The sequence below is a fragment of the Cydia amplana genome, chromosome 23 (assembly GCF_948474715.1).
Source record: "Cydia amplana chromosome 23, ilCydAmpl1.1, whole genome shotgun sequence".
NCBI classification, from domain to species: Eukaryota; Metazoa; Arthropoda; class Insecta; order Lepidoptera; family Tortricidae; genus Cydia; species Cydia amplana.
This window is the reverse complement of record NC_086091.1, coordinates 10,733,493-10,760,519: the sequence shown is the minus strand read 5'-3', so window position 1 is coordinate 10,760,519 and position 27,027 is coordinate 10,733,493. Positions and strand designations below refer to the sequence as shown.

At 37.7% G+C, this 27,027-nt stretch overlaps 1 protein-coding gene across 1 annotated transcript; it reads right to left on the bottom strand.

Annotated features, from left to right (window-relative positions):
* Positions 1–2,064: 2,064 nt before the first annotated feature.
* LOC134658745 (uncharacterized) lies at positions 2,065–25,229 on the bottom strand. Its single transcript, XM_063514388.1, has 4 exons — positions 25,177–25,229; positions 15,422–15,547; positions 2,621–2,745; positions 2,065–2,140 (listed from the first exon to the last, which is right to left on the bottom strand). The coding sequence occupies exons 1-4, from the start codon at positions 25,201–25,203 to the stop codon at positions 2,134–2,136; spliced, it is 285 nt and encodes a 94-aa protein (XP_063370458.1). The 5' UTR covers positions 25,204–25,229; the 3' UTR covers positions 2,065–2,133.
* Between the last annotated feature and the right edge of the window lie 1,798 nt (positions 25,230–27,027).

The following is a 27,027-nucleotide window of genomic DNA, read 5'->3' as shown; positions in this document are numbered from 1 at the left end:
CTCGCACATCTCTGGTGGAAACGCAGCCTAAGAGCAGACTGTGACGATACTATTCTCACTATAATTGTCATGTTCATGTCTTATAGTACAAAGTAGAGTAAAACACCTATTGCCTGGCAACCAAAATTTAACCTTTTGGACGCCAATGACCGATATATCCACACCGTAGGTTCAACGCCAAAGACCGATTAATCGGTCACAGACCACAGAGCAACATAGACCTACGTGCATATGCATAAAGTTTAATTTCAGTTTTGTACGCTTCGGTGACGTGGCGTCAGCGTGACAGCTTTTGTGTTTGACACTGCGTCGAAAAGGTTAAGCTAAACATGAATGAAAAAGGCCAGGTTTAATCTTTCTCTTAATGCTTAGGGCCAATTTTTGTGGCCAAGCTGTAATATTTAGGCCCTAAATATTACAGCTTGGCCACAAAAATTGCTCTAAATTTTAGGGGAAGGCCAGCAATAGGTAGGTTTTACCTTAACATCGAACACAGAGATAACTTAATCGCAATAAAAGCGGATATACAAAAAACCTAACTCTACAAATTGAATACAAAAAGGTATATCTTGTTATTTCTGAGTTCGATGTAGCGAGTGTTAAAAACTAGTGTTTACCCGATTATACGAGTTATTTGGGGGTTTTCAGAAAAATTGGTACCATTTACTTTTTTTAGAAAAACCATCAACTTTTGGGTTATTTTAACTCGGAATCACGAGTACTATTGAATGAGACAAAGAAAAAAAGTGTCCCCAGTTATTCATACAAATTTTGGGTGTCAATTTTGGAACGGTCCATACAAAATGTATCTGAAAATGCGTTACAAATCTGATTTTTTTTTTCTAGAACACATTTATTTCTTTTGAAATCGATAGTCCTCGTGCTTCTGAGTAGAAATTATCCAAAAGTTGATAGATTTCGAAAAAAAGTAAATGGTACACTTTTAAGTGAACATGCCCTTTTACATAAATCCAACGTTTCAGCATAACAAAAATGGATCATTCTGAAAAAATATGTCTACGGTCTAATTGCCGCGACCCATACAAAATGTATGAAAGGAGATGTAGCCATTATATGAAGACATATTCTCAGAGAATGACCCAAATATGTCTAAATATATGTACAATTTAAAAACGGGTCACTCACGTTTTCAAGTCGAATTTTGCTCGGCATGTTTAATTCCATCATGATGATCTTCAACTGAATTTCCGACTCAAAAAAACATGAGAGGCCCGTTTTAATATATTTGATTTGTCTTACGGAAGTTTTTTTTTTAATGCGTCATTAATTTACAATTTTTCGGTATAGTTGGGATTTTATCGCCCGTTCCAATCATAGCACATTTATATTATTATCGTTAAAGGGCTGTACACAGCGGATGCGTGTGCGTAGACTTGCGCATTGTAATATACAGATCCTTATGAGAGGCGGCACACCGCATGCGAGACGTGTGCGTGCACGGCTCCAACATTTCAGCTCACGCTCACGTGCACGTCTAACGCCGGTATGTGCTGGCCTTAATGATCTCTGCATCCCGCGACGCTTTACAAGACGTTGAACAGCTGATTCGTTCATAGAAAGGCCCGATACTGCTTGCCGCAAAAAAAGCCTGAGCGGCAACTGACGTAGCATCCATATTAAACAAATGAAAACATAAGCGAGTGGCCACATTACACGCTCGACGCAATGGAACACGTTCCGCTAATCGTTTACCACTGAAGCCGTAACACTAACCCCCTTAATCATAAAACTTTGTTAAATTTTGTCCCTTTCTAACAAAAATTAATGTCAAAATGACAGATAAGGACAAGCGTTTATGAATGACGCCATAATTTTTGACGCTCGACGCAACATTACACGCATCGCTGGCCGCTCGCACTGAGGCTCTACACGGGCTGATTTAGACGGCGCGCGAACTCGCATGCGATTTTAGGTACATTGCGGACTGTTGGTTACGTCCAATTCAACCGACCGATCAAAACCCGCAATGTAATGAAACTCGCATGCGAATTCTCACATCGTCTAAATGAGCCCTAAGTCTTTTATGTTGTGGTTAGCTGTGACTGATTCGTTTGTGTCTTCCGTAGTAATTTTCCAGCCACAATTAGTCATGCTTCCTCCTTCGGCATTTATTCATTCCCTGGAAATACAAAAACAAGTTAGATTATATTGTATTCAATAGTTCGACATATTTTTACTTATAAATTTAATCAGAATCAGAATCAGAATCAGAATTTTATTGGTAAAAGTATAACAGAATTTTACATGTCAGGCATAAACACAATAAATAATAGGCAATGGAACACGATATAAAATTTCCAGCAAACTAATTGTCGCAGCGATCGTGTTAAGTCACGTTAAGTAAAATAAAGCACATAAAGATATTTGTGTGTGAATCATTGAGTTATTATTACTATTGAGAAGCAATGAAATTGTCGCAATCACAACCTGTACCAGGCGTTTAGGACCAAAACGTTGTAAACGCCAAAAAAAAATATGGCGCTTACGCGTTTAGGTCGCGAGATTCACGCTCCGCTATTATGTATGTTGTGGTTGAATAAAGATTTTATCTAGCTGGTGTGTGGTGGCCCTTACGCAACCGCGTAAAACGTAGACCCACCTTCCGAAGTAGACGTAGTCATAGCACCACTTCCTGGCGTTCAGGTCTGCCGAGCAGCAGGTCTTGTAGGCGTCCTTCACTTTGGTGAGCTTCGCGCAGCGCTGGCATAAGTCCACGAGCTCGTCCTGGGGACAAACAAGTTAATAAAGTAATGTTTTCCAAATTAAACGAATCTCCGGAAGCTCCGGCCCGGCCACGTCCCGGTTTAGCGTGAGTCATAATCCTTATTGTCAATTTATTTTATTACTGTTCTGTACAAAACTTTTTCACGGAGCACTTATGGGATCACTTTGGTCTCGCAAATCAGTTAAATGGGTACCTATTTCTCAGAGACCGATTGACGTAGACACAACATTTGGAACAGTTGTTTTAGCAATTATCACCACTAATATTGCAAATAAGTCAAACCCGCTTATTTATACTTTTATTGCCCTTCCCTCTTTTCATACCTTAAACCTTAAAGTCATTCACGGGTATGCGGCCTAAAAAGCAGGCAAAGAATTTTTGTTATTACAAAAAGTTGTATATGTTAGTACAATTTTGACTTAGTAAAAAATTAAATGAAAAATAGGGAATACCAAATGATATAGATAAGTCATTTTCTTCGGAAAATAAACAAATCTAATCTATTTATTGGGGTTTTAATAGATACAGAGATATTATTAATTTAGGTAAATGTAACAACAGGCGGCCTAGCCAAAGTGGCAATCGTTATCGCTTGGCCATCGAATCGCTTTGTGTCTCTTCCATATTAGTGCGGCATGTTGGTTACGCAGCCAGGTGGTCTTATCTTGAAGAGCGGTCTACATAAGAGATTATAATAAAAATGCCTATTTGCACTCATATCAATAGAGATAAGCCTCTACTTTTGTTGCTATAAAACATTAACATAGATTAATATCTAAAACTCAATATTATCGCAGTGAAAATTGTGCGTACAACATTACGATAATATTTTTAGGTCACTGTCACTAGGTAGGTATATTTTGTGCATTTCGTATCATTTACCATTCCAGATAAATACACAGAAACCTTCACATAGAAATTATTCAAAAAACTGTGCCAAATTAAAAATGCCATAAGCCCAAAAGAAATCATGCATCTTTTAACCTACAATCCTAGCAGCTAGCCATATAAACTTTTAACCTTTTATATGTGTGTGGTGGTTAAAAATCGTGACTTCAAACCTCGGCTGTACTGTACCCCTAGTGTAAATTACATTCGATAGCGTGACGTGACGTATACGCGTTTGCGTTAAGTATCTTTTTGTATGGGATTTTGAGTTTCCAAAACGTCCCGTTTGACGTGATGTTCAAAATCCCATACAACAATAGAGAACGCTAACGCGAACGCTCCTCACACTATCGAATGAAATTTACACTAGGAGTTCTGTATCTATAGAGCAGTTCTCGAAAAAAAAAAAGCAAAGTGATGACTAAAATTCGGCCAGGATTCTTATCATACACAGTTACACAGACAAAAGTAACTATGTAAAGTCCGTCAACCAAATCTTGTCAGTAGTAAAAGGCGGCAAATTTGAAAAATCGCGGGTTAGCAACACTGTGTTCAAATAATTCCAAAACGCGTGTCATCTGTGTTTTATCTGTGGAGTGTGGATCGTGAATGACAGCCGTCACCTTATTTGTTTTCATTTGGTTTTCATTCTGAATCGTTTCTGTTTCAAGAGATATTTCTGCTGTCACCATTAAATACCAATACATTAAATAAGAATAAGCAAAGCTAAGGGGCCTACAATGTACAATCATGCTCGTTGATGGTAAACATTACTAAAAATTGAGGTTATGACAAGTATTGGAAGAACTCATTCGAACTTTTAAGATTATGTTCAGTTTTTTTGTTTTAGGGTTAAAAGGCATAAATAAAATTAAAACGTATGCCTAAATCTATCCAACAAGACCATAAATTGTGTCCTGGAAACCCACATGTCTAATATTTTCAGCAATCAGTTGTGACTATTTACAAAGGTAAACCTTTTAAACAGTAAGCCTCGATTATATCGCCGTTCTTTCGCAATATCTACCTAATCCATACATGTTTGTTGCAGGATTAAATCTTGCCCAATATAAGGCGTTCGTAGTAGGTAGTATCTTTTCAGACAATACTTACCTATGGCGGTTTATGTACGTGTACAACGCAACCAAGTCGAAAAGTGACCCTTATCTTATTTACCTTTAAATTAAATAAACACCCAAATATCAGTTGTTTTATTTTTAATATGTATATTGTACAATATATACCAATCAAAAAAATTACACAGGTATGTCATATTCATCCAGAACAGTACACTAATTTACATTAACAAGTGGCATATTATATTGTAAATAACAAATATATGCACTATCTAATTATCTGCATTTTGATATGATTTTATTTTAGTAAACATAGAAGACATAGATAGGGAACAAAGAGAATATAAGCACTACAATTGGGAGTTGTTTTTGATATCTTCAAATTTGTTCATCATTTTGATTAACATTGTTTTAACATCGCTTTTAAATTGTCCGTCCATGTTTCAATTTTTTTCAATAAACCGCGAGTGACAATTTGAATTGACGTACGCAGGGCGCGCTCAGCGGAAAAAAAAACTGTTGGTTCGATGTACATTGCTGCTTTTCTTAGCGCAATACTGCTCTTTGAGTGTTGCCCTACTTTAGTTTGCTTTACATTGCTACTGACAAGATTTGGTTGACGGACTATAGGTAATATCTTAAGTAGGGATGTAACGATACATGATTTTGCCGATACGATACCGATACCGATATTTAAAGTAAATAATCGGCGATACCGATACCGATACCGATATCGTTAGCCTGGTAGTTAGTTAATAAATTAAATAAATAAAGAATTATATCCTTTATATGCATAAAACATACTTATGTTTAATAGACACTCGATTTTAAGAAGTGTAAAAACTGAAAAATAAAAATAATGAATAATATATTCCTATTAGCAAAACAGCACGATTATAGCAGCTTCACTGTTACATTAAGATTCTTAAGTCTCTTTCGTGTAAGGTCTGAGTGGACGCTCGAAGCGGAGCGTTCGGTACTACACGCTTGCATTTGTTTAAAATGCAAACGTATAGTAGCGGCTTTAGTGCACGCTGCTCAAATTACTTGTGAGCCCAACGCCACGCTGCACGCCCCGCCGAACGCTCCGCTCCGAGCGTCCACTCAGGCCTTACACTTAGATACGCAATTGGCAACAATAATCTGAGTAATTAATGTACATACACAACAAACAATTGAAGCCGAAAGGTGGATGACCAGAGTCACCAGGCTGGATATCAACTGGTATTTAGTAAGGTCTTAAAGGATATCAGGCGGAGATAAAACTAATTTATGGCTCCAGAGGACAAAATATAGGTACAATAATAATTTGTGTTATTCTTTACTTAGCTGTTATTTATTATTGTTGGTGTCAAATCACTATCTCATTAAGATCGATATTAACCTCTTCTCTGTCTACAGTAGCCGTCAGATATTACGGAGCGGCCAACGTGCTCAAATATATCTGAACACGCACTCTAGCGCTTGATAACAGAGGCGTGTTCAGATATTTGTGAGCACCCTGGCCGCTCCGATATATCTGATGGCGACTGTACCTACATATGATAAGGATTCTGACCGTATTTTTGTCATCTATTAACGATTTTTTCTGTTGAGGTTTGAATTAACGATTTTTGACCACCTCACACGTATAAAAGGTTAAAATATTTCACTGGCCGTCATGAATATATTTTAATGAGACATCATATCAGTGGCGTAGCTAGAGGATATGGCGCCCGGGGCAGGCACCAAATTTGCGCCCCCCCCCCCCCCCAACGAAATGAACTAACGAAAGGGTTACTTTTTACTTATTAAAGTTTACTTTTGATTTAGACAAATAAGTGTTTTTTTAGTCCATCGGTGGCTAACAAGCTTACGACTCACCTGATCGTAAGCGGTCACCGCATCCTATGGACGTCTACACTCCAGGGGCGTTACATGCGCGTTGCCGACCATTTTAAAACTTATACCTACACTTCTTTTTTGGAGATCTCCTTAGACTTGAAGATTCAATATCGCTTGTAAGTTTGGGAAGATCTCCTTAGACTTGAAGATTCAATATCGCTTGTAAGTTTGGGATCGTAGACTATTCATAGCGCGCCTTTGGACTGATTTGAAGGGACCAAGGTGGCATCTAGGTGCTCATTATATGGGATCTGTCCATGGTCGTACGCAGCATTTTTTAAGAGGTGGGGCAGAAGTAGGGGAGGCTGGGGACGTTGTAACAGGGTACGGTTGAAACAGAGATTCTTAGCTTATGGTCAGAGACCAGGGTGGGATAACTGCTCCACCTTGCCCCACCGTGGGTACACCTATGAATCTGTCTGCCCCAGAGTAAAGTATCGCCTCCCTTTATTGAGCACGCCGAGTTTTTTTGATACGAGCGCAGCCTACCCAGCAAGGTGGCTACGAAATTATTAGACGTCCCTGATGGAGATGTCAACACCGAGGCTCCCAATAAAGTCAAAGTCAAAGTCAAAATATACTTTATTCATGTAGGCCTAGCAACAAGCACTTATGAATCGTAACATACTTATAAATTATCTTAAGCTAATTATCAGAGCAATTTATTGATGTTATTATTCCATAAGAATATTGGATTATTATACAAATCAAATTAAACACAAATTAGATTAAATTAAATTACTCCCTGACATGGGAAGGGTTGTGCCTTGAAAGATGAGGTTTTCTTAGCGGTAAACGCGCAAAATTGAGCCTTGGATCCCTCACCGATACTCTGGATAGAATGCTCTCATAGCTGACACAGGTTTTTCACGGCATTCTAGTATCACAGAACGAGCGATGTTAGCACGGCATGTGTTATAAGTACAGGTTGGTCCAAACCTTGCCGTCCAAAAATTTTTTTTTAGATTCCTCACGCTGTGGGCTATCGGAATATGTAAGTTAGCCGACTTTTCGTAGTTTTCGAATTATGATTTTTATTTTTATTACTTTTAACTTTTGTTGAGAAATTCCGGGGTAAGCTATTATTTATTAAAAAAAACTATTGAACTTTTTTGAATATTTCTTTTTGTAACATAATCCTTCACAAACGGCGCAGTTGCTAAAAAAAATCAGCATCCTCACTTGGCTGTGTTTGGAAAAAAAGACAAACTTTTACGTTCAAGCTTAGATGTTACCCTTACCTAAATAAATAAAAAATACAAGCGATTTCAAGGACTTTTGGTTATTTTAGAAACTGCTAGACCCTACGTTTTTTAAAAGGTCAAAAAAGTGATACTTAATAGTCATAATTTGTCAGAGTCGCCGGTCAAAGGATCTGAGGTGGAAAGCTTCCAAATTAGTAATTCATTACAAAAATCCTCTTTTCTTATTTCTACTATTATTTTATGGGGTCACTTCCCCATCGCTATTTCATTAGAAGGCATAAAAGCAACGCAAAGCTTCACCCCGGAATTTCTTAACATAAGTTAAAAGTTAAACTCGAAAACTACGAAAAATCGGCTAACATACATGGGGTAAATTCTGATGACCAACGACGAGGATTCTAAAAAATGTTTTGGATGTCAAGGTTTGGACCACCCTGTATACAGGGTGGCTAAAAAATAACTGCATTTCCGTTGCCAGGGAGGTTTTGGAATTATACTGAGCAATTTGTACTATGAGACCAACCCCTAAGTCGCGAAAAAATTTTTTTCTGTTTCCTACTTTTTGGCTGGTCCATTTTCTATGGGAGGTCTTTTGCCCATTTTGGCGCCCCCCCTTGGACGGCGCCCGGGGCACGTGCCCCCCCCCCCCCAGCACCCCCCTAGTTACGCCACTGCATCATATTTCCAAATTCTTCGAGTGCAACTGTGCTCGAAGTAAAATGAAACCCTGAAAAATCATTTTGTGTAGAAAAACCTTTGTAAAAATACAATAGTTTTCAATTACATAGAATGAAATTGGTAATATTCAGGCATTTTCTGACAAAAATAAAGATAAAAGTATAAAATATAAGTATTCCTAAAAAGTACCATAATATGGCACTTGATCTCAACCTCTCATATCCCATGCTCATATATGAGCCGAGACGCTTATGGGTGACGTCACACGTGGGAATTGACAAGTTAAGTCTTAGTACTGTCAGAAAAAACAATATAAGTTAAGTAGGCGTATTCTAATTGTAATAACAGATTTATGCATTTGATCTCAAATACATAACCTGTTAGATCCTATGCTACATAACACTTTAAACTGTCGCGTTTTGTACACATATTTAATTACACAACCGGAGCCTCTACCATCAGTTGCCTGAGTATTTCTCACTTACTTTATGTGAATAAACGTGCCTTATGTCACGTTTTACGTTTCTTTACGGTCTAATGTGCCTAACTTCACTCCACTAGAAACGATGCTGTCCCTTTCTAAGTATACTAAAAAACAGTGCAAGAATTATATCGGAGGATTGTACAGCGCCCCTAGGAGTCACCTAAAGAACTAAATATCAAAGTAACCTACCGAAAACATCGAAGTTTGCAAATTGCGGGCATCTTTCTCTGTCAGTCTAATTACTCCTTAATTAGAGTAAAAGAGAAGCATGCCCGCATATTGCGAACTGTGAAATGTTTTAGCTGTTTCTATGGTTTCTAATAGGGTGATCAAAAACATAAATGTGAAATGAGAGCCAAGTCCAATATTTAGAATATGCCTCGGTGTTGATTTTGCGGAAAAAAGAATTGATATCTATATGGGTGCCAAGTTCTAGTTCGCTTGTGATGTAATTAAAGTTCAGGATTTTACTTGACTAGTCTTTACGTACACGCTATATTTATACGTATTTGTCTATGTTACTTTTTTAAGAATTTAGTTTGTTGGTATAAAAACTAGACAAGACAAATCCTGAACTTTAATTTCATCCCAAGCGAACTAGGACTTGCACCCAGGGTAATTCGCCAGTGACTGGCCAGCTGGCCACCTTAAACTAATGATGAATTCTATTCATCTATAAAATGAATTCAATGTAGTATAGGTTCAATAACTGGTCAGCTTTCAATAACTGGCCACCTAATACTAAAATGAATTCTGTTTATACGTGAATATAATTCATTTTTAGTTTAGGGCCAGTAACTGGAAAAATACCCGGTATAGGTAAAGATTTCAATTCGTTTTCCGGCGAAGTCAACAACGACGCATATTTTTTATAAGTACCTAGTATTGAACTTGACTTTCATTTCAAATTATTTTATGTTTTTGATGCATTATGATTACTTTTTGTACAGAAATCATTAGTATTCATCATAATTGATTTCGAAACTAACATTTATTTCTATTTAACAATTATTTCTAGTTAATATAACACATAGCCGCTGAGTCGCCAGTTCTCTTTTAAACTTGGCTTGACACGCTACCCGCCATTCTTGAATTTGTGTGTGTCACTTTTTACAGATTCAACATTCATTCTACAATTTTTAAAGATTTGACGTTGCCATAGTTACGAAAATATTAAACATATCAATGTTAGTAAACAATGTATAAACAGTGCTGTGTTCAAGAAAAAAATGCAAAATAATATATGATAAATACGTAAACACCATTAATAATCGTGTTAGAATTATACCTTTGCGTGTTAAAAAATATGAAGCAAATTATACGGGCTACTTTTGGCTACATAAATAAGATTATTATGTACTTATGTTGAAAATAGTACACACGTGATAAGAAATCTGTATTAAAATAGGTATGTATATATGTTAGGTCTTGCCCTGGCCTCGCTTTGTGTAGGTTGCTGTACGTGCCGGCGTCTCGGAATAATAAACCAACAGGAACCGCCATTAACAGGCGTTCCCCTCTGCCAAAATTCGGCGGCCGCCGGTCAAGGAGGTTATATAAAACTAGTTGCCATACGTCATACGCCATTCAGCAAACGTCAGTCTAAGCGGAATGTTAGGAGCAGAAAATGCCGAATTGTAGCGTTTTCTCTTGTAAAAACCGATCGGACACATCTAGCGTACTTAAAGAACACGTTTCTTTTCATATGTAAGTACTATTACATGTAAATATTATCAAATAGTGCACTAATTTAGCAAAAAACTAAAAAACATTGTCAGTCTGAAAGTGATACCACTTCATGGTACTAGATCTAATTTAGGGTAATATTTAAAGAAGACTTTCAAAATATTCATTAGGTATACCTAACTTCTAATTTGCGTTGCTTATTATTATATAATTTATATAACACATTATTTTTTTATAACACCTTATTTTTATATCAACATAATCCATTCAAAGAAATAAATAGTATAAATCATAAGTAACGTGATATTACCGATCTGGTCATTGTGCTAGTTTCCGTCCATGCTCTAGTCTCTAGTTTTCGTCCACATGACAAAATAAATAAAAAATAGCAAATTAAATATCAAATATGTTATTTGCTAATCAGCAAATAACATAGAGTCAGACCAAGAAAAGTCTGCAGCGGATTTGATAGCTCACGCAGTGCAAGTGTTATTTTAAACGTCAAACTTCTATGAAATTATGACTTATAAACAACACTTGCACTGCGTGGGCTATCTAATCCGCTGCAGACTTTTTTTGGTCCGACTCTATTTGATATTTAATTTGCTACTTGCCAAATACATTTTTTATGTAGATAGATACTCGTATATTGTCTCGACATTAAGGATTGCTTTAAGTCCAAATTTTTGCAGCAATGTAGATTTATATTCAATTTCTTCAAGTGGACGAAAACTAAAGCACCTACCCTACTACTGTTTGAAAATTCATTTTTCTCTTAGTTTCTATCGTATATTTTTTATTTTACATGTCCAATATTTGTATTGTATTTTATTTATTTTAAGGTATTTACTGCCGTCATTTTCCATAAATAGGCACTTTTAATTTATTACTCTGGTATCACTCTACCATAGTTAGCGATGGGACACCATAAAAACCAATATCGATAAAATCTATATGAACATTATAAATATATTGTTATTTTGATTTATTTTTTTAGATTTCCAAAAGATGCAATAAATTTTAAACATAAGTAGTTTTTAGCTTACCAAGCCATCGAAAACCTAAAAATATTGCAATATCAGTCACGTTTTAAAGTTCTAAGAACTGCATAAGTAAGTTTGTAATTCCATATAAATATATGCTATTACAAAGTTACTGTTGCAGTTCCTACAAATAGTAGGTAAAGTAAAGGTACACTACGATGATAACCGACTTGGTTTCACATTAGCATTACATCTCAAAACTTTTTTGTAGTAGAAGCGTTGCGAGACTTGCACCTTTTTAGGGTTCCGTACCAAAAGGGTAAAAACGGGACCCTATTACTAAGACTCCGCTGTCCGTCCGTCCGTCCGTCCGTCTGTCACCAGGCTGTATCTCACGAACCGTGATAACTAGACAGTTGAAATTTTCACAGATGATGTATTTCTGTTGCCGCTATAACAACAAATACTAAAAGCAGAATAAAATAAAGATTTAAGTGGGGCTCCCATACAACAAACGTGATTTTTGACCGAAGTTAAGCAACGTCGGGCGGGGTCAGTACTTGGATGGGTGACCGTTTTTTTGCTTGTTTTGCTCTATTTTTTGTTGATGGTGCGGAACCCTCCGTGCGCGAGTCCGACTCGCACTTGGCCGGTTTTCACATGTAATGTTTTTAATGGTTATAATTGACTAAAGCAGACAGTTAAAATTCAGTCAATAAAATATCGACAATATTATCGACAAGTCCCTCGCACTTTTACGTTTACTTAAAACTGACATCATCTCGTTCACGGACAGGGTTGTCTGTGTTTGTTCTTGTATTTGTGTGAATATAGTTTATGCTAGTGTTTGATAATTTTGGCGTGTGCGTGTGTAGCGACGCATGCATAAAATGCATTAGTGTTTACATTATTTGTGTGCGCTCCTCGCCCCCCGCGCCGAAAACGGCAGAATTTTTCACATAGAAATTAGTGCGTGTCACCACTCCATATTGGATTATTCCTCCGAGGCCGGCGTACTAAGTAAGTAACATTATACGGCCTTAACAGCGATCTAAATTTTATGGTACCTAAATGATCTCGATCTTAGCACTTTCAGTGCCAAGCGCCCCTTCCCAATACAAAATGAACCCACTCAGCGGGTTTTTGGGCAGTGAATGTGTTAAACCTTATTTTAATTTTCAGATTGTGAACTACCAGCAAAAAATGTTAAGTTTTATATTTCCTGTTGCCAAACTGACGAGACATGAAACATCATCACCACACACATGAAACATCGAACTGAACTTGAACATCGGGAAATAATATATAGGTAGTAAAGAAAAATAAATAAACTCACAGAACATTTGTATGTTTTATTTTATTTAAGATATAAAATAATAGGCAATAATATAAAAAATACGTAGGAACTCTCTCTGTGTACATATAAACAACAGGTCTTGCAGTAAGTATGTATATTGTGTTACTATGTGGTATGTGCACCCGGCAACAACAACACAACATGTCTATGTACCGCTCCTTGACATCATCATCTTCCTCAAGTTGTTGTCCCGGCATTTAGCCACTTGCCAACTAATCACTTCTACAATGCATACAACAATGAACGATTTGCTTGCACGCATGTACCGCTGGATGCCATCCGGGTTTGTATGGAAATGTTGTTTTCAATCATAGGTTCATGCCTAAAAGCAAAAACTGCTCGTAAGTAATGTGATCTTTGCAAATGTACTTAACTAAACAGTAGAAATAGGAGTAAATATAACTCATTACCTTTGTATCAAATCAGCCTTTTTTCGAGCTAATAATTGATTTATTCCGTATTAGTTTTGCCTGGAGTTCACGTAACTCTTATAAATAAATACATACTACGTTGAAAATTGCAAAGATAATCGTGAAAAATATGTTTATTTGTTGTGTTTACAAGTTGACAGAAATGTAACGTCGAAAACGCACGTATTTTTCGATGACATCTGTCACGTTTATTCGCGTAAACGGCGTAAAGTAATTAACTTGTATAATTCTGGCTCAGTTTTCTTTATATAGTTAGAAAGAGAGCGTTTTAGGTGTGAAGTTAGGCATGGATAGAAAACTTACGTAAAAACGTTAGGAACTCATGGTACCAGTTGAAATTTTTAGTTCTTTAAGTGACCGGTAGAGGCACTGTACAAATACTCCATACATTTTCCTTAACGTTCTCACTGTCGACTGTCATTTACGGAACTCATGGTAGTGCTTCGGGTCTACCGCGATATACTCGTAGTTTCATTGTTTTTACCTTAATTTCCGACGTTTCAGCTGAGTTGCACCAGCTGTGGTCACGGAAAGACCAGACCTGTCTTTCCGTGACCACAGCTGATGGAACTATATCGCGGTAGACCCACGGTTATGTAATTAAATACTGTTACGCTATGATTAATATGCCTCAAAGTTTTCCTAGATTGTCTATCAGCGAGCAATACCTATACTTAGGTAAATATAACGTGATAACATTAGAATTTGATGATGATAAGATTTCTAACTAATAATTTTAATCATGAAACGAGCCTTCATTGTTGTCTAACGTGGTACTTTACGCACACTAGCGTCCCAACCCCTACCCCTGCCGCAACCCCTTCTTTTAGTATGAAATATGTCCCGGTTGACGGTTTTTTTTTGAGAAAAGTATTAGAGTTAAGAAAAAAGTGTGAAGGTAAGAAAAAATCCTTAATAAATTTTAAACAAAAAAGGTTATATGCCACTTTTTTCTAAGACTCACCATATTCATATAACTTGTTGAAGTTCAATATAACATAGCACGTGATAGTACTGACAGAAATCGTATGGGGAGAACCAGCTTGTTCAACGGTTAAATTTTATTGAAGTTCATCTAGCTATAACATGAATATAGTACATCATATCAAAAAAATTAATATAACCTTTTTTGTCACGACATTTTTGTTTCTTTCATTGACACTTTTTGCCTATATTATATACTTTCCCCAAAAATAAAAATAAACTGTCAACCAGGACATATTTCATACTAAAAAGGGGTTTGCGGCAGGGGTAGGGGTTGGGACGCTAGTATGCGTAAAGCACCATACCTAAAGGTAAGGTAAGGTAAGGCTTATGGCTACTACATTAATAAAAGGCCGGCTGTAATTTGTTTGTCTTCCCCATACATTAGAAGACAACTTAACCGAATCAGTAAGTAGGTGAGTGAATTGCACATAGATACGTAATAAATAGTTAAGAACTGTGGATGATAATCAATGATCTTAGATTTTAGATTTTTACATTGTGTGTCAACTGTCACTAACCTAGATATGACAATAGGTACCTGTGATAAAACTTATCCCCAAATATCCCCAAACGATAGTTTATCACATAAATGGCTACTGCGCGTGATTGTGACGTAATGTTTATATTTAAGTTATTTTTATAATATCACTGCTTAGATACCGTTTGTTATTTGACATATTTGTTGTATGCTTCCGGAATCAAATATTAAATAATCGTGAAATAAGTTTTTGAAAAAAAAAATCATTTTTGGTACAAGCTTTTATCGCTGACTGTACAGCCGCATTTGCCATCCAAATATCATTTTTACGGTGACGTTCGGTTGGCAACTGGCGCCGCATTGCTGTTGCGACATTACTGCGGCGGTGTTGGTAGTGTGTGTGTGTGTGTGTGTGTGTGTGTGTGTGTGTGTGTGTGCATGTGTGTGTGTGTGTGTGTGTGCATGTGTGTGTGTGTGTGTGTGTGTGTGTGTGTGTGTGTGTGTGTGTGTGTGTGTGTGTATGTGTTGGTGCACTTACGTCTGTTTTACACTGAGCGGACTCGGAGAAGATGCCAGTCGCCTGGTTTCCGGGGGGACGCGCGTTCGAATCCCGGACCAGCATCGCGAGACACATGCTTAGAAGCAACAACGCTATTGAGTGTTTCTGCAAAAGAAATAAAGAATTTTAATAAATGAATAAATAAATAATAATAAAAATATCACAGGACAATATTACTCAAATTATTGACTAGCGGCCCAATTCAAATAATGTTTATAAGATGTCAAACCGATACTATACCGCTCTGTAAGTGTCAAAAGTGACGTTTTTGGCATATCCGATCCATATCGGATCGTCTCTAAGAGCAAAGGCCATTATTCGCTTCACTACATTTACGACGCGTCAGGGTATTTCGTGCAGCGGTAGCACTGGTGTATTCGAACTTCAAGATATTCACAAGAGACGACACCACATAATAAATAATAGTACTAAGTACAGAAGACTCACTCTCTAACAAAACGCGTCTGTTACGATCAGCACAGATATGGCCGCTAGGTAGCGACAGCGCCACGCGCGGCTTATGGCTTTCCCCAAAATTGGGGCCGGAACGGATGTACTTTTAGCTACCTGTAGCAAAGCGACGAAATCGCGGAGTGAGACACGCCTGACGACACGTACTAGATCCGTTCTAGATACGTTATAGTTTAGATTTCAACTAGTTGTCTTTTGCAGCGCAATTCGGACAACCAATGTCACTTTTACGATAAATCGTATGAGATATCTATTAGATGTGAATTAGATCTCTAAGTAACATCTTGTGGAAATCGTTCAAGAATATCTCCAGAATCGCGGAAATGTCAAATTTGACAGGTTAGATCTTAAACATATCGTTATCGTATCTTGGCGATGTCTAAAAGATATCTAATAGATGTCTATTACAAAATCCGAATCGGGCCCGCAGTTTAATATCACACTTTTATAATCTAAACCGCTCCCTGCGGGCGCAGCACGGTTCCATTTTTATCGCATATCACTATGCGCGTCCCTTTCGCACTTACATACTTGTTAGAACGTGACAGGCATGGTGACAAGCGATAAAAACGCGACCGTGCTACGCCGCCTGTTATTCACCGATAGTTCTATTTAGTCTTTCAACAGATTAACTTGGTTAAATCTATGCGTTTACATCAATATTGATTGATTAGCATACGACCTTTAACACCAATAACAGTGTGCCCTAATTCCTGAGATTATCATCTGTATCAATAAAATATATAATACTTATCAAGAACTACGCTTATATAGATACGGATTGACCTGATTTCATGTTGCCATTTCATTCGAGATCGCTAATCGTCTTGGTCTCAATGTACAGTCAGCAGCAATAGTTGCTAAGCGGGCGAGGTGTTCAAAATGATCTTGACGCGACTTTATTGTTAAGAGAATAAAAGCGCGTCAGGGTAATTTTGAACACCTCGCCCGCTTAGCAACTTCAGCTGCTAACTGTATAAGAATAAAAATAGGTAGTTTATTTTCTAAAACGTGTTTATACTAACATCATAAAGAGAATTAAACACAAAGTATGGCTGATTTTAGGGTAATACATAGGTATTATTTGCACAAAGATGGTCATACACAAGGTTTAATTTTTCACGTTTTTTTCTTATTTTATTTATTTTCGCCCTCTTTTATAATTTTATTGACTTTTGTAGCCGCCGTGCAGGTCAGGAGCTCGACGACTCAAATAAAAAGCTTCGATTCTTAGTGAACTGATATAATTTTCCAAAGGTACTGGTTTACAAGGGTTCTTGCCAAAACGGTTAAATGTAGAAGTGGTGTAGTTATTGTATGAAGGCTGATGAGAGAGTGATATGCATAATTTCAATAGTACAAAAGGTGGTTTAAAATTCTTTAAATTAAGGTGCCTCTAATTGGCCGCGATACAAAGTATGTGGAGCGCTCCTATTGGTGCTTAAGAAAAAGCTTCCGAATACTAGCCGAGCCCGACGGCCGCGTTTAGCTACTGCATTAGGAATGTATTAAGAGTTTATACAAATAAAAGGTTGCGTTCGCAACAACTTTCTTCTAGTCTATTGTACCCAGTGCTTTATTTGTCTACCGTTCTTCATCAATTCTCATCTACTCACAGGTTAACTGGAAGAAATCCCTTAAAGGGAAACGTTCACCTTTGTACTGCCTGTCCTACATATCTCAATAAAATCACGTGATAACTAAGATAAGATTAAGTTATGCTTATTTTGTATGTCATGTACTCTTTAGGGTTCCGTACCCAAAGGGTAAAAACGGAACCCTATTACTAAGACTCCGCTGTCCGTCCGTCCGTCCGTCCGTCCGTCTGTCACCAGGCTGTCACCAGGCGTGAGAACGAACCGTGATAGCTAGACCGTTGAAATTTTCACAGATGTATTTCTGTTGCCGCTATAACAACAAATACTAAAAACAAAATAAAATAAAGATTTAAGTGGGGCTCCCATACAACAAACGTGATTTTTGACCGAAGTTAAGCAACGTCGGGCAGGGTCAGTACTTGGATGGGTGACCGTTTTTTTGCTTGTTTTTTTTTTGCTTGTTTTGCTCTATTTTATGTTGATGGTGCGGAACCCTCCGTGCGCGAGTCCGACTCGTACTTGGCCGGTTTTTTCATATTGATGAGCAATAAAGAATATTCGTATAACCTCTAGCCGCCCAGAGACCTATAAAAAGGCCTCCTGTTCCATTCTAATTTGAACTTTGTGTTGACAAAATAAAATTTCATTTTGATTGGCAAGGTTTGACGTATGGGCGGTTAAAGGATAAGGTAATAATAATCTGTAAATGTCGACGACCAGGGGTTCAGGATCAGGAGTACAATTGAGATTTAACAATTTATGTTTTTACACGACGTTGATACTCGTCTTGGTGATTGGCGCGCGTCTAACGCACGACTTTTATGCACTTCGCATGCACCAATCAGCGTTACGGATCTTTAAGGCCGTATCGTAATAAGATCGAAACCGGAACAAACCGTTAAAAATAGTCAAAAATCTGGATCATGGAATCTTCGGCGCGCGAGTCCAACTCGCACTTGGCGCTGTTTTTATCTTACATCCGTCTAGTATGTTATCTATTACGATAGACAAATCTTAGCATCAGTACATAGTATAAAACAAAGTCGCTGCCCGCTGTCTGTCTGTTCCTATGTATGCTTAGATCTTTAAAACTACGCAACGGATTTAGATGCGGTTTTTTTAATACGAGTAGATAGAGTGATTCAATAATGATATAATTATTTTGCGTAGGTACGAGTTTCGTCTCGCACCTTAGTGCGGTGTCGGATCTCGACATACTTTACTTACGACCTGATTCAAACTTATAGGACGTAAAAATAGCTTATATGGATTGAATATTTATTTATTGGTGTATATGGATTGAATATTTTTCAGTGCCAAAGTGACGTTTCTTCAAACAAAAAAGTCTATTTTGACACTTCGATCCATATCGTATATCCATACTATATTAATATTATAAATGCGAAAGTGTGTCTGTCTGTTACCTCTTCATGCACGCTTAAACCGCTGAATTTATTTAGTTGAAATTTGGTATGGAGATAGTTTGAGTCCCGGGGAAGGACATGGGGTAGTTTTTATCCCAAAAATCACCCTTTAAGGGGGTGAAAAGGTGTGGAAGTTTGTATGGGGAATCGTCTAAAAGCAGATTGGATAAAAATAAGATACCCAAATTACTAACTCCACGCAAACGAAGTCGCGGGCAAAAGCTAATACTATATAGAGCTAATTTTTGACGTATATTAAAGTTTGAATCGGGCTGTTAAACAAATGCAAACGTATGGGAGCGGCCTTAGTGCACGCTGCTCAAATTACTCCTGACTCCGACGCCACGCTGCACGCCCCGCCGAACGCTCCGCTTCGAGCGTCTACTCAGGCCTTACACTTAGTGTAAGGCCTGAGTGGACGCTCGAGTTGGGCGTGCAGCGGGGCGGTGCGTGCGGCGTGCATGTTAAACAAATGCAAACGTATAGGAGCGGCCTTAGTGCACGCTGGTCAAATCACTTGTGAGCCCGACGCCACGCTGCACGCCCCGCCGAACGCTCCGCTCCGAGCGTCCACTCAGGCCTTACACTTAGTCTTGAAGTTTCATGACGAGCATGGCGCGCTCTATGGCTCTCACACTACCTACTCGTATCATATCGTATTATGTACCTATGTATTAAATAATTAAGATAGATCATTTTTAATCAAGTAAGATAAGTAAAACTCGTGCAAGGTGAAGAGATAAAAATGTATGGCCTTGTGTCGTACCGACTGATTTGTGTTTCTATCATAATAATCAAGGCTCGGAAAAACGCCTGTCATTTTGAAAACATAATACATATGTTTAGTGACTGATCCCACATAATATAAATATATTATTATATCTCTTATAGGTTTAGTTAGAAATGCGAACTTGCGTTTTTTGGAAGACCAGCGTCAAGGTATTCATAATATACCTTAACACCAAGCTGAGTGGGAACCTTTTCAGTGACGTTTTAAACCGTTTTTGCGACATGCTTTTGTAAAATTTTGGTTATACAGGGTGCTTCCTATAACAGGAGCAATAAATTAAACTAAAGGCTGTACTTCTCAAACTGACCAAAATTGGTTCAGCAACTTTTAAAAATTATGAATCCCTTAGACTTCCTCTTTTTCATACAAAATAAATATTGCCTTTAATGTACGCTGACATCAGTGTGTTTGACGTTGCTTGTCATGCTTTAAACATAACAAAATTTGCAATACATTACGTCTTAGAATAAACTTTAAAGTGTAATAAAAATCGAAACATGAGTTATTTTCAAAAGTTGCTGAACAGATGTTGGTCAGTTTGAGGAGTACAGCCTACACTTTAATTTATTGCTCCTGTTACAGGAAGCACCCTGTATAAGCGTCGTAAATAAATCGTATTCTTTTATATTCTATTCTAAAACAAATCGTAATTTAGGATCCATTTACGAGTCGAAAATGTTCGTTTACGGTCTGATGTCATTGGGGCATATTTAATCGTTGACTTTGGTATAAAGAAGTCTGTGTTGTACGGAACAGGGTAAGTAATGTTTTCAAAATGACGGGCGTTTTTCCGAGTCTTGATAATAATATAGGAGGGATACCGGAAGATTAAATCTACGACTGATTGTTCTTATCTTTCCGACCAATTAGCGATTAAACTAATTAGAATATATAATCGATGGGTGAGATAACATTTCTATAAATAATAGTAATTAAAGACCTAATTTTCTTAGATGTCTACTAAAACTTTAGAAAGGCGATTAGGCAAAATTGTGCTGGTTTTCATATCGAATTTACACATTTTAATGAAAGGTAAATGCCAAGACGAAATTTGCACGGAAATTAGGCTGTATTTGCGAGGACAGATTTCGACCAAAACCTTAAAAGGCTCGATAGAAAAATATCACGAAGTTTTTTTTAATGTTCATTTAAATTTAGTTAGGTATGTGTCATTAGATCCTTACTGTTATGTAATTTTAGCAGGCGTGGCTCACTCCGCGATTTCGTCGCTTTGCTACAGGTAGCTAAAAGTACATCCGTTCCGCCCCAATTTTGGGGAAAGCCATAAGCCGCGCGTGGCGCTGTCGCCACCTAGCGGCCATATCTGTGCTGATCGTAACAGACGCGTTTTGTTAGAGAATGAGTCTTCTGTACCTAGTACTATTATTTATTCTGAGGTTTTAGTATAAAATAAGGAGTGCTATAATATAGCCAAGGGTAGGCAACATTTTAAGAAGTATATATTTTCAGAGTACCTAATTGAGATAAACCAAATACCACGTATCCAAAGTGGCGCTGACCTAGAAGATATCCGGCACGGGAACATAGTCGCCCTAAATTTATTTGGCGCCGTTCTGTGGAACAAGTGCTGGAGGAGGTTACCCAAGCTGCCCAGGCCCCGTAGCCAACATGCCAATCGCTAACGCTCCGTAGCGAACGTAACGCAACTGACACTGTCACACTAATATGGAAGAGTGATAGAGAGACACAAAGCGATTCGATGGCGAAGGCATAGCAATCGTCACCTTGGCTAGGCCGCCAGGACCTGAGTCAGTGCAGGAATATGATTCGAGCCCTACACCCCAGCAGAGGGTAACCGGATTCCCTCTCAACTTTCCGCGCCGCACCATCTCTTTTTTCCCTTCTGATTACCCTACTCTACGCCTCCTCTTACTTTCAAAACGAGCTATCTATCGTTTGTAACTACAAACCTTTGTGATCTTAAATTATTCTGTACTCCTAGTGTAAATTTCATTCGACAGAGGGATTTTGAGTTTCCAAAACGTCCCGCTTAGCGATACCATAGAGAAATATAGTAAGACAAGAGCAGTACTGATAGTTCCGCTACTCGATCGATGCTAGATGTAGACACTGAAATTAATAGTCTTTTTTTGGTATCAAAACCGATGCATGGAGTGAGCAATCTATGTATTTTTTTCTCTATGGCGATACCAAAATAGACATAATACAAACGCGAACGCTCGTCACGCTATCGAATGGAATTTACACCTTAGGGGTTCAGGTAACTTTATAGGTATTCGATAGTAAGTTCATATTTATGATAAACTACCTATTTTTACACCGATACAATACGTAATAAGCTGTTTACAAGAACGCAATAAACAAGGTTACCCCAACACCTTTATAATTGGCTTTCTACGTAATATTTATTGTCACAATTAGTGAGATAGTAGAATTATATGTTGATTCTGGACTTTGTACGTATAATAGACTAAAGGTTGACTCACGTTAGACCGGGTCGGGGCCGGGCTGGAGCCTCCAGCGCTTCGTTTTCTATGGAAAGCACCACGTGATCACCAATCAGCCGCCATAGAAAATGACATGTCAGACGCCTTGGCCCGGTCTAACGTGAGTCATCCTTTATGGTTCTTTGCGTCATCAGCCCGACACCTGTTCGCCATGGGCACATTAGTGTAAGGCCTGAGTGGACGCTCGAGTTGGGCGTGCAGCGGGGCGGGGCGTGCGGCGTGCATGTTAAACAAATGCAAGCGTATAGTAGCGGCCTTAGTGTAAGGCCTGAGTGGACGCTTGAAGCGGAGCGTTCGGCGGGGCGTGCAGCGTGGCGTCGGGCTCGCAAGTAATTTGAGCAGCGTGCACTAAGGCCGCTCCTATACGCTTGCATTTGTTTAACATGCACGCCGCACGCCCCGCCCCGCTGCACGCCCAACTCGAGCGTCCACTCAGGCCTTACACTTACACCTGCCTCAATGGGCAACTCGGCATCTCCACGCTGACAATTGTCAAATGACAACGACAATTCACCGTCCATTGCTGGTCCAAGAAGTCTAGACAAGACAAGAGACACCTCACCCGGGTACACTACATATTTATACTACTACTACTATATTCCGAAATATTTTATGCCGAATTTTATAATATCGAACTTTATTATTCCGAAATAAATAATTAAAAGTGGAAAATTCACTATCTTGGGTGGGACTTGAACCAAGACAGTGAATTTTTCCACTTTTAATTTACTTCGAAGCTTAATAGCATCGTTCGCAGACGTTTCTGCTTATTACAAAATTAATTTATTATTCCGATTTTTAAATGCTCGAACCATCAAAATTCCGACTGTCGTAATTACGAACGATGAAAATCACAAAGGTATATATTTCCGAATAGCAAAAAAGACGATTTTTTTATAAATTCCGAACAACATAATTCCGAATATAAAAATTCTGATAGTGATAAACACCGAATTTAACATTTACGATTTTTGAAATCACGAATTCCGAAATGCCATTATTCCGAAATTCTGAATTCCGATTTGATGTGATTCCTATTTTAAATATCCCCATTTTTTTCATTCCGAATAACGATATTCCGAATTTATCGAGTCGTGCTCCGCATCTGCTACGGCGCTACGGGCAAAGCAGCCCCTTCGCCCTTGCTTATCAAAGCCAGGCACAAAAATTTGATGTCCCCGACCTCTTTTTACAACAAAAAACCGAGCAATCAGGCATTTTTTCTGCTGCTGTGTTCACTCGCGCGTCTGGACTCGGTCTAGTTAAAAATCCGAGCGCAACTAGTTTTATTACCCGCGCTAGATCAGTTGATCTTGTACCTAGGCAGAGGGGAAATAGTGCGAATGCCGCACCCCTTCCGTGTTGATCGTAGGGTTTAAGTAGGTACCTACTCTTATTTCTTAATTCTGAAGACAAATCCTTCTTGACTTGCAGCCTAAAAAAGGCTAATTTTCTACTCGTAATTGATCCTTTATCCACATGAAAGGGTTTTTATTTTCTATTACCCTTTGCTACAAGAGTTAGACCAAGATAAGTCTGCAACGGTTTTGATAGCGCACATAGTGCATGTGTCATTTTAAACGTCAAACTTCTATGAAATGATGACGTATACGAGTAAATAACACTTGCACTGCGTGTGCTATCAAAACCGTTGCAGAGTGAAATACTGATTTTGGTCTAACTCTAACTAATGTCCACAGGAGTGGAAGCTTTTGTTTTATAATATGTCATCATCTACATACCGTCGGCGTCGTCGATACTTCATCATCATCATCTTCATCATCATCATTATATATTTAAGAGTTAGAGTCGCTTTGTGAACATTTGCACCGCGGATCGTATCCATAATAAATTAGAAACAACTTTAGATTATACCAGGTGTGCCTCAGGATATGTTTTAATTCTCACAGTACGGCTTCAAGAGTATAGGTTAAAACGATAGGTTAAGCTCGTAGGTTAAAACCCAAACACATCTTAAATTCTCCATTTGTGTGACACAAACTGAAAATATTCTTTATACAAATAAATGCATAGGCAACAAGCTCTTCGACTAGCCAGTCACAAGAATCATCTTAAGCTACTGCTAAGCTAAGCAGCTTTAAGCTATATTAAGTAACTGGAAGTTTTTCTCACGGATAGGTAGGTACTTTAAATCCGAACTTAAACTTAGGCAAAGCGTTCAATGCTAAACAGTCGAGAGAGTTGATTTTATATGGCTTTTTGATAACGATAGATCCTTCATACGACTGTTTTTCGACTTAACAGTCGAAAGAGTGAAGCTTATACCACTTAGATTGCTAGTTGGGTATGCGTATGATGTGCCACATTTAATTTAGGTTTTGTCCTCGTTTTCTTTTGTTTGCCGTTATATTATTACGCCGTTACTATTTACCGTTAGATTTTGTTTAACTATGCCCAATTATAAGTATAAAACTGTTTGAATTTAGTTGGAACAATATGCGTAGAATTGATTAATTGACTTAAGTATCACTATCACTACATAGTATAAACCAAAGTCGTTTCCCGCTGACTGTCTGTCCCTATGTACATATGCCTAGATGTTTAAAACTACGCAACGGAATTTGATGCGGTTTTTTTAATAGATACAATGAGTCAAGAGGAAGGTTTTTGTATAATTTGTTAACCGATGCGAAGCCGAGGCGGGTCGCTAGTATTTAATAGTTATGTATTCTAGAAATCAAACGAAACGAAAATCATTATACAAATGATTAAAGATTATTATATACATCAGTTCAAACATAATTTCAAGTATAACAATAAGAAACAACTGAAAATTTTATGAAACCCTGAATTGTGTACAAACTTTTTTATTAACCCTCAAAAACTAGCTTTAGCACATTAATTCTGCGTCTCAAACTATCTCTTAACACACTTTAATTTAATCAAAAACAAAACCCAAACAAAAAGTTCAACAACCAATCACAAAACAAAACAAACTCACCAATAGACAAAACACTAACGCCACCATTTTCACTAATTCTCACTATTTTTTTTTAAGTCAATGGAAGTTTTGCTAACCAACTCTGGTTCGTTCGATCCCGCGTTTTAATACCGTTTGGCGGCTATAACGTAAAGCTGGGGTATTAATGATATAACCGGGGCTAATGTTCCAACTGCCATAAGTCTGGACCAGTACAGATAACGGCTGTGTTTCTTGTATAAAGGTCTTGTTATACTGGTTGGTTGTTGGTTGTTATCATACACCTTTTCGACGCGTGCTCTTGTAGTGATAAAGATAAGGTGGCGTGCAATCAAATTGTGTTTCGTGATGTAATAATTAGGGTTTTATTGAGATTTAGATCTTAGTAAAGGTACATTCTTTCACTATTATAGTGCATATGTAGATTCAGAGTATTTTCCAAGATGGCGGCGGTTCTTCGAGGCCCCCAAAACTAAAATGGTCCCAACCAAATGGTCCTTTTAACATACTCGTGCATACCAAATTTAAGGACTCTTCGTTTTAGAATTGAACTAAAATAACTAATCAAAATAGATATTTAATTACACAAACGGGTCTACCGCGATATAATTTAATTGTAACGTCGGAATTAAAGTTAAAAACAATTAAATTACATCGCGGTACACCCGTTTGTGTAATTAAATAAATCAAAAAAGGTAATTAAAAGATAATTATTTACAAAAATGAATTGCATGTATAATACAAAAATTTGGAAGAATTAACAAATATTTGCGATACCGCTGATATTCAGTCCCCAACCCAAAAACTTAAAGCTAATTTTTAACTAAGATAAGACTCCGACCTTGTAACTATGAAACATCCGCGAAAGTTCCAAATCCTCACATTACAAGTTCAACAAGTTCAAAAGCTTATCATGTCGAAATCACGAGAAAAATGAGCCTTGGATACATAATGATTAAGAGTCTAGACATTGTTAAGATAACATACAGTAGACATTACGATATCAGAGTTCTCGTATCGGATAGGGATTAACAGCGACGTAATATATATGTCACAGGCAAATGGTAAGATTCCGCCATTTACAAACGGCTTCGCCTTCGGGCCCGATTCGGATTTTGAACTAGACGTAGACATCTAATACATAATCTATTAGACATCACCAAAAGATACAACAACGATATTAACACGCTTTTATTAGGTCGACCTGTATGTAACTAACTTGTAATGGAATCTTGCAAGTTAAATTTGATCCACTTCCCGGTTTCCGATTGAGCTGAAATTTTGCATACACATGTAAGTCTGGTGACAATGCAATATTATGGTACCATCGAGCTGATCTGATGATGGAGACAGGAGGTGGCCATAGGAACTCTGTGATGAAACAACGCAACCTAATTGTGTTAGGGGTTTTTAGAGTTGTCTCGATGAGTAGTAGTTGTCTGTCGTAAGAAAAGTACAGTCAGCGTTAAAAGCGTGTACCAAAAATGAAATTTTTGCCAAAAACTTATTTTTAAGATCTAGCCTATCAAATTTTGACATTTTCGCGATTCTGGAGATACTCTTGAATGATTCCCACAATGTCTAAATCACAATGTGTAATGTGTATGTCTAATGTGTAGTGTATTTTTAGATCTCAAAACGATTTTGAAACTATCTTAATACGATAATTTAACGTAAAAGTGACATTGGTTGCCCGAATTGAGCTGCAAAAGATATCTAAACTACCGGGTATTGTAGATCGTATCGTTCTCTTCTCTAGAACGGATCTTTTTTTTTTAATCTACTTATTTAAAAGAAGCCTTTATCAAAAAGACATGTCGGCTCCGTTGGGCCTCTATAACAAAGAATTTCAACAACTGTTACTAAACAAAA